A 12196-nucleotide genomic window follows, 5' to 3' on the forward strand; every position below is an offset into this window, starting at 1 on the left:
CAGCAGAAACAGCATTGATATGAAGTTTACTTCATATTTATGTTTTCCAGTTGAGTATTAAATTTGAAAGAGAATGTCTATTCTAAAGAATGTGTTAGGAAAAACCAACAGATTAGCCTATATGGGTCAAAATATAGGAAAAAGTTAAAAAATGGTGAAGAATTTATTAATTTTTAATATCTTCAGAGTCGACTCTGGAGTCGGAGTAGTGAAAATAAAAGGTCTGTAGGCCTATTCCGTAACTTTTATCGATTGAAAAGTTGTTAAAAATTATTTTGTTTTTGTAACAACTACAAAACAAACAAATGAAATTGTTGTAAAATAAACAATGAGTTAAGTTGTTAAAAAAATTACCGAGTAGGGGGGCTGGAGTCGGATTCGAACCAAAACACCTCGACTCCGAAACTCTGGTATCAACAAGCCTATCAGATCGTAGAAAATTTCCACGATATTCCAAGACATTTGTTCTGTCTCCCCATGTAAATAGTTCATAGAAGCATCTGAAAATTCTCCCATTACTCTGCTATTGTACATCCGTCGACGCATAATTTGAATAGGCTGATGTATCACATTATAAGTGGCCAACATGATTCCTGTGTCGGACTCGCAGATTCTCAGCTTGTTGCAGAAAGTTGTAGAATGAGCGCACGACTTAGACATGATGCGCCCTGTTCCATTATAGCGCAATCGTCTGCATTCATAACGATTTCGTTACATTTTGGGGAACTCCCTTTTTCACTCTACAGAGCTTTGGCTGTTGGTTCCATGACCGACTGGCATCCACTCAATCATATACAACGTGGCAGCATGGCACGGTTAATGGCAGCAATTGCTGTTGATACCGGCTTGTATTCGTCAATTCTTGACTTATTTAGAAGAAAATCGCGTGGTATGCTATTGAGTTACTAATAATCGACATCTGTATAGATTTGTGGTACGTAAACTTCGAAGGATTTTACTATTTGATTCGCCTTTGCTGACTTAAGTATGATGAGAGAATGTTCTCGAACCAACTCAAAAGCCAGATAGGAACATGTCTGTTAGCCATGGCAGGAAGGTGCCCCCATAATTTACCACTGCAAAGAATACTGTCACTGAATGTCGCAAAAATATGAACATCCAACATTAAACAAAAATTATATCATCGTTAAAATAAAAATTGGGGTATATGTATGTCCACTAGGGTGACCCAAAAAACTGTTAATTAATGCGGCTAAAAACGATTTCTACAACAAAATTAAAATCGAATTGCATTGCCTGTATATACATAGGTATGTCAAAATCCAATTCGATTTTCAAAATTTTTTGTAGAAATCGTTTTTAAGACACAATAATGAACTGGTAAAGTTTTTTCATAGATCGAACCATAATTGTGGTATTTAGAGAATTTTACTGAAAATGTGCCTTTGGCCCCATACAAATTACTATGGAAACAAAGGTCACTAGGTTGGCATGTGTTAACCTTAAACGATCGCCATAAAATTTCATATATGAGGTTTTTGGACCAAATGGAAACAATTTTTGGGGTAGGAAATCCAAAAAAAAAAATTGTTTTTGGGTCACTCTAATGTCCACTTGTGGCATTACTATCTATATAGCTATCAGCTTTCTTCTTAAAATACCGAATATCGCAAAATCATAAATTTTCATTTAAATCCTACATCAACTAGCATTTAAATTTAAATACTCCTTCAAATAAACGATTTTAAAATTAACTCACCATTTTCCCGAACAACAATTTATGACCATAATACCTTATGAAATATTCAGCATAAATTTATTTATTTATACCTATACAGAAATAAAATGAACATTACAAATATTTAAATAAAAATTGTATTTATAGAAATGTATCCATCTTTATGTGACAGATGATGACGGCGACTCGATACAATGGAAACCATTAATAATTCAACGTTTTGTAATACAAATATAGACTTTTGTGTGGTATACACATGTATACTATATGTATATGGCCAACATTATGCATTCATGCATTTTAAATATAAATAAACACAAATACTAATGTATCTCGACATTCGCAGGACATTCATGGAACACGATCCATTATTTGTTGGCCCCAAAAAGTAAATAGAACAACATTTAGTCGTTGTCGTTTACATCTGCCAGTGTCGTTGTTACAAGCATTGAATTTTTAGATGATATTTAGAGAAAAATACCAACCGACAGACATACACAAAATGAAAACAAAACTTTTCAATTCAAATTAAAATCCACTTCCACACAAATTTGTCCACTTGACGACCAAGTTTAGATGAAATGGTTAGTTTTTGAATGGATATTCTCTATTGTTATTTATTTTTCTCTGTATTCTCATGAGTAATTTTATGCCTGTCGCCCACGATATATTTGTTTATTCGATTTCTGCTGATGTTGTATAAATAAACCTAAACAAAGTTTATTGAATCAAAAACAAAATAAACGTGAACACTTGTTGTGGTTCACATGAATTTAAAAATTGTTTTTCTGCAGACTCCAATAAAATACATACTCATACTACCGATTGTTATTTGATGAATGTGAATATAGTGATGGATGAAATGGGCTATAAATGTAATGAAAATATTTATTTTGAAATAAATGATTTAGCTCCAATTTCATATCCCATTGCCTGGTATTTTGTGTTCTTATTGTGTTGGATGCATTTTAAATAGAGTTTGTAGTACATAAATTAATTGTATGTCTGTACATTTGTCAGGATTCTTGTACAGTAGCCATTCATGATACATTTCTATAAATATATTTTGTTTGTATACATTTCCATAAATATATTTTGTAATGTTTACAAATGAAATAAACACTCATTCGATTTTGAATATATGCAAATCCTAGATATTCACTAGCACAAGAAGCTGAGCTGATACATGTCCTGCCTGTAACCTAAAATTACAACACAACATTGGGATTGAAGATGTTGGATTTCAAAGTCATAGTGCAGGGTTTGTCTGGGTTGCAATATAAAAACAAGCGTTGGAAGCGAAAAATTCATTATAATAGAAACTTTAAACGCGTGTTTCTCGAAATTGCGTTTTAGCTCGAAAACGGCTTACCGATCATCATATACATACATATTTTAGTGGGTTTATCTTCTGTCTTTAAACGAAGAACATTTTATTGAAACACTAGCAGACCCCGGTCCGCGTTGCTGTAATTAGTAATGAGTTTTAAGGACAACTTTTTATGGACTTTATGCTTGACAATTCAAAAATTGGTATTTTCTATCTCACTTCTTCGGTCCATTGTCAAAACGAGGAGGATTTTAAATGTATCTACAGATTTTGTATGTGACCTTTCTATTCTCATACGGACTTTGTCGAATTTTTTCGCCCATTGATGCTGTGTAGGATTTATTATCGTCCATGTCCCCTGCCTTTTTACTAAAGACATCTAATTATAAAAGCTAAAAATGGTTAAGTCGAATTATCCCGCTTATTGTGACTTATATGTATTAGGTTTTCATGGCTGATGGACCGTTTAAGGAAATTTGTAAATATGTATATAGTTTTTCTTGGTCGGAGGCGCAACCACCGTTGTCTCGCAAATTAATTTACAGGCCACATAAGTTTAGCAAATATAGCGATTATAATACAATAGGCCCCCGAAATTCGGCTACAAATATATAGCATTTTGGACCACGAGACATTCATGAACATTTTTTGAAAATTTTATGAAATTAGGTTCAGTAGTTTTGGAAAAATAATGTATTGAAAAGGGTGCACGTGGGCATGATCTGGGATTTTGACTTCCAATATGTAGCTTGGGTCGGAGACACAACCCCAATGCCTCCCAAAGTTAATGCTGAAAACGATATAATCATAAGTTTGGCATATACATATAGTGTTTAAGAGAAATTCGTGGGGAAGGTACCCCACCTCCTGCGAAATATATAAAATATACAATACCACGGCAAACCTTGAGCATTCGCTGCAAATTTCAGGCAAATTGGTTCAGTAGTGTTAGAGATATAACATATTTAAAAAAGCAGACGTGGTCGTGGCTTTAGGCCCCACAGAAGTACCAGAATTGTTGATTAATTCGTAAATTTTTAAACCGATACATTCGTAATATTTGCAAATATAGCGTTTTAATAATATCGCATACGGGAAGTACCGCGCCCCCTCGTTTAAGGGTTTTTTAGGTTTTCACGATTTTGCTTGAAAACCGCAAATCCTATCGAAATAGGACAAAAGAAATTTCTCTACAAGATTGACCTTTATGGCATTTTTGTAGGTTTTACCGTTTTTGAGATATAGAAGTTTAATTCAGGGCAATGCACTGACTGTAAACAGGACCACAACGAACAGCATTGGTATACATATCCGAAGGATCTTCGGACAGATCCTAAACTGCAAGGCACAAATGTTCAACTTTTTTGCGGGAGGTACCCTAAGGAGAGGACCGATATGGGCCATTTTAGAAATTAAAAACTTGAACTGAAACTAAGTTTGGACAAAATATTACGGAGGCCAAATTTTGGACCAAATCGGTTGATCGAGAGTTATAGTGCTCTCCAGACACTACATATGGTGCCATAGGAATTTTTTACACCTTTCGGACTGTTTTATCAAGAAGTATGGACTTGCCCCTGGAAAAATTGTTACCGTCGTTATTGAGGCAGCGAATGCAAGTTACTTCAACAAAAATCAAAGTGATTCGAGAGCAGGTCTTAAAGTGAACTTATCCCAAATTTTGTGTAGGAGGTACCTGAAGCAGTGGATAAATATAGTCCATATTCGAAACTGATCTATATCTGGAAGATATATTAGGATGTGTAAAGTATGGACCAAATCGGTCACTTACTTTAAGATTTACCGTCCACACAATTTTTCCGAACATTTTTTAATTTTTGTGGGGGAGGTAACTGAAGGAGTGGACCGATATGGCTTATCTTCGAACTTAAGCTAAGTTTGGGCAAAATAATATGAAAGCCAAAATTTAAGCCGAATCGGCAAATCCGTTCGAGAGTTATCTTGCGCTTCAACCACTACAGAGGGTGTCATAGGGTTTCTGTGCATCTTTCAGGCTATTTTCTCAGGAAGTATGGACTTGCCCCTGATGAAACTTGTACCGTCGTATGGGGGGCAGGGAATACAAGTTGCTACAACAAAAATCAAAGCGATTCAAGAGCAGGTCCTAAACTGAACTTTTCCGAAATTTTGTGTGGGAGGTACCCGAAGGAGTGGATCGATTGAGAAATTTCACAATGTTCAAAGTATGGACCAAATCGCTTACTTCCTTTAAGAGTTATCGTGCGCACAAATTATCGAACATTTCCGAACTTTTGTGGGGGAGGTACCGGAAGGAGTGGACCGATATAACCCATCTTCGAATTTAAACTAAGTTTGGACAAAATATTACGGAAGCCAAATTATGGACCGAATCGGTTGATCCGTTCGAGAGTTATCGTGCACTCCAGCCAGACAGACAGACGGACGGACATCGCTAAATCAACTCCAAATTGTCTGAAACACATTTCGTCCAAACATACTTGGGGTCTAAAACCATTATTTCGATGAGGCACATTTTGCCCGTATGAAAGTGTATATACCCTCGTTAGCATAAATGCTGAGGGTATGAAAACCGTATTTTGACAAGTAAAATCAGTTAAATGCGCTTTTCGGATGTTTCGGACAGTTGAGCCAAAGATATTCTCCTTAATGTCATGGTCCGGACGAAGGTCATATATTTTTCTGTATACTTATTATACAGAAATAACTTTGTGGATTCTACCGCGTTCTAAGACTCCACATGTAAAGAAGTTGTTCATGGCTGAAATACTCAGGAAATGTCGCCAAAATTACTGAGGAGTATTTTACCACTATTAGAAATTGTATGTTGCCGAGTCCATTTTGCAAAAAGTGGTAAAGCGACCCCATGGTGCAATATATGTATTAAAATCCAATTAGATTCTATCGCGGTGCTTCAAACGGCATTTATAAGATCGCCACAGACGACGAATCTTGGATCTATGCTTAGGAGCCCGAAACAAAACAGGAATCGACCATTTGGGCCTTCGAATGCGAGCCCAATCCAACGAAAGTTGTTCATCGAAGAAGATCTTCAAAGCAAATGGCCTCCTGTTTCTTCGGTAAAACTGACCGTGTGGCGACTATACGGCTTGCGTGGTCAAAGATTTTCGTCGCCAGAAGGTGCTCTAAAAGCGTTCAAAGAACATGTTTTGGAGGTGTCTCAATCAAGCCACTAAAAACAACCCAACACATGGTCGCATGTCAACTGTCCTAAGTACGCTTAGGCTAAAAACTGTCAAACTTTCCAAAAAAAAGTCAAATGACGTTTGGCGGCACTGCGTGTTGCCTAGGCCAGAAGGGTTTTTAGTGTCCCTCGTATGCGCCTCAGTAATTAGTATATGGACCAAAATAAAATTTTTATATCTTTCATAAAGAAGTAATGGTCCATTTCACGCGCTTAATAATATCAGATCATCGTCCAAAATTGTAGGCATCTTCTTCGACCTAATATCTTGCCTCGTGCAAAATTTGGTGACTATTGAGCTATACAAATAACTATATATATCAGGCTGTAGCTCTGTTATCTGACCTTGTACATCAACATAATAGCATCATCGAGAGATCGTCTTCCAAATATAACTTACTTGGGAGAAATAAAGATTTAAGCTACATATTAAAAATTTTCACAATTTTCACACACAAGTTTAACCCTCTAAATATTATCTGATCACCATCTCAATTTCCAAGCTTCCTCTTTGTCATATACTCTTACCTTATTTAAAATTTCGAGGCGATCGGACTATTATTGTGACCTACAGAGCCGCTACAAAATTGGATAAAAAGTATGTTTTTGGTCTATTTCATCAATAACAATAGGTGTATATTCTGGTCTGAACCCAAATTATAATGGACAGACGGACGGACGTACGAACACACACTCAAAATCGCTTTATCTGGTCGAGATATGAAGATTGGTATACCATATTGGGGCCTCCGGCGAATATTTCGCGGTGTTACATGTATTTTTGTCAAAACAAACTTATAATACCCTTTCCAAATAGTGGTGTAGGGTTTAATTAAGGAAGGGCAATGAAAACATGACAATATCAATTTTTTGACTTTGACCCCAACTCAAATTTTCTGCGACACATTTTCGTAGAATATGTATTTGAATTCCAAAAATTTGAACCTTGTGGTACTTTTACTACGATTAAGGAAAAAATATTAATAGGACTTCGAAGGAACTGAATTAGGATGACGAAATCTTCTACAAAATGATTCACCATTCGCTTTGACTATTTTCTAGTTCTTTATAGGGGGACAATAAAAAAATTCATAACACCATAACTCAGAAATTTGACATATGGCGAAATGTTCCTTTTGGGTTCTTAATTTACGTACCAAGTGCTTTCATTGTTTACTAATGTCTTCGGAGAGCAGAGACGTAGCCAGAAATTCATCTCGGCACCATTTCGAGTGGGCCCAAAGGACAAAATATGAACTTTTGTGGCGACGTCCGTGTCGTAGAGGTGTAGGCAATGATGTCCGTTGAACAAACGGATAGTAAATTAATATTTAACCATATATGAACATACTAAAATCCACTCAAAATCTTCGAATGTGCTCAAATTAATCCAACAAAAGATGTCCCTAAATATAAAATTCTTATAAATAATTATTAAATATTATTTAAATTTCTTGCTGTTTGTATATTCTTTGTAAATAATGTAATAATGCACTCACAAGCATTTATTTTTAATTTTCTCTTAATTTATTTATTTAAAGTTTTATTTTTTCTTTAAATATTTCCACTTAAGTTAATTTAATATTTAACAACTAAGTTGCAATTTATTTGTTATTGTGAAGTATAATGTAACGTCGTTAATTAAGTTAAAATTAATTCTATAAAATGTATTTAAGATAACAAAATTTTTTAACATAATTTACACAGTTATTGACTTAAAACAATTTTCTTTTTTTTAATTTAAAACAAACAAAAGGTGGTCGCACCATACAAGATGGTGATTATGAAATTATTGTTGTCGATGAAAACAATCCCTCAGTGTTGGCAGATAATGATTCCCACTCAAGTGGACCTCCTTCAATAAAGGTAAGTGTTTGAACAAGCAACTACTTTTCCCAACAATCTATATCATTAAAATCCAAGATGAAAAACGTTTACAAAGAACACTTGTTAATACAAAAACCGTTTAGAAACAAACAAACCCAAAAATAGTATAGCTTTTCAATAGTCTTAGGAATTGCATTTTACTACCGAAATCATTATTTTTTCTGATGAACGTCTTAGTTAAAAGCAAAGATTCGTTGCGAATATACTTCTTCTCCCCCGATTTTCAAATAATTTGTGTGTATTTCTAAAAGTTATAACCAAAAGTATTTACTTTGAAGTATAGTTTAGCATTAAAGGATTTTGTTTCTTAAGTGCTAGCTAAATCAAATCGTCCCTAAATGCAGTAGAATTTCTCCCCTTAGAAAGGAAGAGGAGGAGGTAACCAAACAACCCTACACTTTCATGTCATTTGATGCAAAAATCATTGAAACACATTCCAAGACTTAAGGAATGAAATGAACTTTTCCTACAGGATTACCAAAGTCCTCCTCCATACATACATATCTACATAGCAGCAATGCAATTATTTTTACACTCCATCCGATGAGCTGAGTGTTTTTACTAGACTCCTCCGATATTTTTCCTTTACGTGTTTTATGTACACACACCTACTCTCGCTAGAACTTCTTGAGATTTTCACTAGATTTGTTCTTTGAATGTAATATATTTGAGGATTTTTTCCAGTTATCCTTGTTAGTTGTTTTTTTTTTTGCTTGTTTTTGTCTCCTTCAGAGAGGCAGAGACAGAGCTTTAGATGTAAACCTTAAGCTAAGGGCTGCATGTTGAGTTTTATGTTTGCCTTTCCCCTCTTCCCCAATAAGATTTCAACCGTTTCCTTCACATTCATTTTTCTTGTTCATAGATTTGTTTTTTCTTTTTTTGGGTTTTGTACAGATAGATAATGTTCAATTTAGCATGGTTTTTGCTCGTTTTGCTTTTGGCAAACAAAAAATATATGATAATAATAACAACAAACACACAATCAACATTCATTATCCTTTTGAAAATATTTTCTTTTCTATTCACATCGAATATTCGGATTGCGAAGGTAAGTGGCCAGAAATTGGTGGGGGAGAAAAATTAAAAAAGTTTTTTTTAACGAAAATTTAAATTATTTTAAGTAATGAAGCAAAAATACTGTGAATGTATTGAAGGGAAATGGTAAGAGTAAATTGCGAAAACAATATGGAATACCTATAAAAAAAGTGTCATTTAAGAGGTTATGGCTACTTTTGAGCACGAAACCCCCAATTTTTTATGAATTTTTTACAAGAAATCTACCAAGCTTTTTTAAGGGAATTTATTTTACCTTTCAGACATTTTTTGCTGAAAAATATTACACAGTGTTCTGACAAGTTTTTATGGGATCATTAAGAGCCTATTAATCTTGTCCTTAAGCGAAACGGAATTAACAAATATCCATTTTTAAAAAAATGGTGAACTGCCTAAATCAAAAGTTCGATTTTAACTACAAAAATAATATTTTTTTTTTTTGCCATAAATGTGTCAAAAATCTGTGGCCTTACTTACTTAGCTGGCCCATTACAGAACATTTGTTCCATAGACCGAACTAAGAAAAGATCTCCAATTCTCTCTGTTTTTCGCTTCGCTTTCTGGAATACCACGCCTTTTCATTTATTCATCCACTTGCTCATTCGTATGATATGGCCTAGCCAATGGAATCGTTGCATCTCGATACGTTTAACTATATTCATGTCTTTGTATAGCTGATATAGCTCGTGGTTCATACGACGTCGATATTCACCGTCAACGCAAATCGGCCCGCAGATCTTTCGAAGAATATTCCTCTCAAACACACCAAGCACTGCCTTATCTGCTTCGGAGCCATACATTAGCACGGGTAGTATCAGCGTTTTGTATAGTGTAAATTTTTGTTTGACGAGATGTGGCTTTGTAGCATCTGTTGGCCAATACAATTCTTCTTCTTATTTCACAACTGATGTTGTTTGTTGTGTTTATGGCAGTGCCGATGTAGACGAAGTCTTTAACTACCTCAAAATTATAGGTACCAACTTCCACAGTTGGTCCGAGCTCTACGGACGCATTGCGCGTCGTCACCATCAATTTGGTCTTTTCGCCGTTTACCGCCAGCCACACTTTCGCAGATTCTGCTTCGACCTTCCTAAAGGTATCAGTTACTTCCTTTACTGATCGTCCCATGATGTCTATGTCATCAGCATAAGCAAGTAACATGTGGCTATTGGTGTAAATTGTGACATTTCTTTTGACATTTGCATCTCGTATTACCTTTTCCAGCAAAATGTTGAATAGGTCACACGAAAGGCTGTCTCCTTGTCTGAAACCTTTTTTGGTACAAAATTCTTCGGAGAGGTTCTTTCCTATTTTAACTGCGGACGTCGTGTAAGTTAAGTCATTTTACAAAGCCGGATAAGCTTTGCCTGGATACCAAATTCAGACATGGCTTGGAATACCTTTGAACGCAGCGGACTGTCGAAGGCTGCTTTATAATCGACAAAAAGGTGATATGTGTCGATTTGCATCTCTTGGGTCTTCTCCAGGATTTGCCGCAGGGTAAATATCTGGTCAATGGTGGACTTGCCAGGTCTAAAGCCACATTGGTATGGTCCAATTATTTCGTTGACCATTGGCTTTAGTCGTTCGCACAATATCCCTGACACTGTCTTATAGGCAATAGGGAGAAGACTTATGCCCCTATAGTTGGAGGATACAGTCGTATCTCCTTTCTTGTAGACGGGACACAGGATGCTCAGGTTCCAATCGTCGGGTACGCGTTCTTCTTGCCAGATGGTGATAACTAGCTGATGAATACACCTTATCAGCGCGTCGCCTCCAGTTTTAAACAGCTCGGCTGGTAAGCCATCGGCTCCTGCAGCTTTATCATTTTTCAGCCGGTTGCACGCAGAGAAAAAATATTGTTGGAACAATCATATTCTAAGAACAAAATATTGTATTTTAAAATTCTTAAAATATGTATTGTTGACACAACAATATATTTTGTGTCATCATGTTTGCTAATAAAAAATATATGGTTGAAACAACAATATATATTTTCAGATTTTTAAAATACATTATTTTGCTCTTAGAATATGATTGTTCCAACAATATCTCTTCTCTGTGTGTGGTTGCTGTTTATACCTCATCTTGGCCCGGAGGTATACATTCTACACCATCTTCTGGGATTGGATCTGTGGTATCATCGTCTTCGCTACTATTGGATACCAACAGATTGGAGAAATGGTCCTTCCATATCCTGAGCACGCTATCTGTATCTGTTACCAGATTACCTTGCTGGTACCTATACCAAAGCCATCTGTTTGATGTTTCACTCTTTGGTAGAATTTTCGGACTTCATTCTGGCTCATGTACATCTCGATTTTTTCACACTCACGCTTTTCCATTTCTATCTTTTTCTTGCGGAAAAGACGTTTCTCTTTTCTCATTTTCTCCCAATATCTCTCTCGTGCTACTGATTGTAAAGTAGCTCTATATGCCGCATTTTTCTCTTCGGTAGCAGCACGACACACCTGCCCCCTATTCTGTAACTTTTTAACAACTTTACTCATTATTTATTCTACAACAATTTCATTTGTTTGTTTTGTTGTTCATACAAAAACAAAAGAAATTTTAACAACTTTTCAATCGATAAAAGTTGCAGAATAAGCCTACTGGTATTACCATGAATTCCTTTGTGGAGGTCTCTGGTATACAAGTATGGATTTTGCTGCTGTTTGCAGGGAGTGAGCAATATTTTGGCATTTTGTTGTTATGTTATCGGGACAAGGAGTGCTCTCATTAAGCAATTCGGCTAGTTGAGTGGAATATGCTGTGGCTATCTGCTGTGTTTGCAGCCTATGGATGTCCAACTTTAGATGGGCACGTACCTTTGCTGCAAAAAGGTAGTGGTCCGAATCAATGTTTGCGGTTCGGAACGATCGTACATCCAACACGCTGGATGAATGTCTTCCATCTATCACAGCATGATCAATTTGATTACTTGTTCTTTGATATGGAGACAGCAAGGTGCCCTTATGAATATCTAGATGATTAAATCTGGTACTGCTAACTACCATGT

The 12196-nt window shown here is 35.7% G+C and overlaps 1 protein-coding gene across 7 annotated transcripts in view; it reads left to right on the forward strand.

The window, feature by feature from the left end:
• The window catches only part of rg (A kinase anchor protein rugose), a 351680-nt gene that overhangs the window by 302571 nt on the left and 36913 nt on the right, over positions 1-12196 (forward strand). For all 7 annotated transcript variants that reach the window (XM_073976281.1, XM_073976279.1, XM_073976280.1 and 4 more), the window contains exon 23: positions 7991-8100. In XM_073976281.1, coding sequence (XP_073832382.1) covers positions 7991-8100 — 110 coding nt within the window. The remainder of the gene's footprint in view (positions 1-7990; positions 8101-12196) is intronic.

This window comes from Musca autumnalis, unplaced genomic scaffold (assembly GCF_047663935.1).
Source record: "Musca autumnalis isolate F117 unplaced genomic scaffold, ASM4766393v1 scaffold_3, whole genome shotgun sequence".
Taxonomy (NCBI): Eukaryota; Metazoa; Arthropoda; class Insecta; order Diptera; family Muscidae; genus Musca; species Musca autumnalis.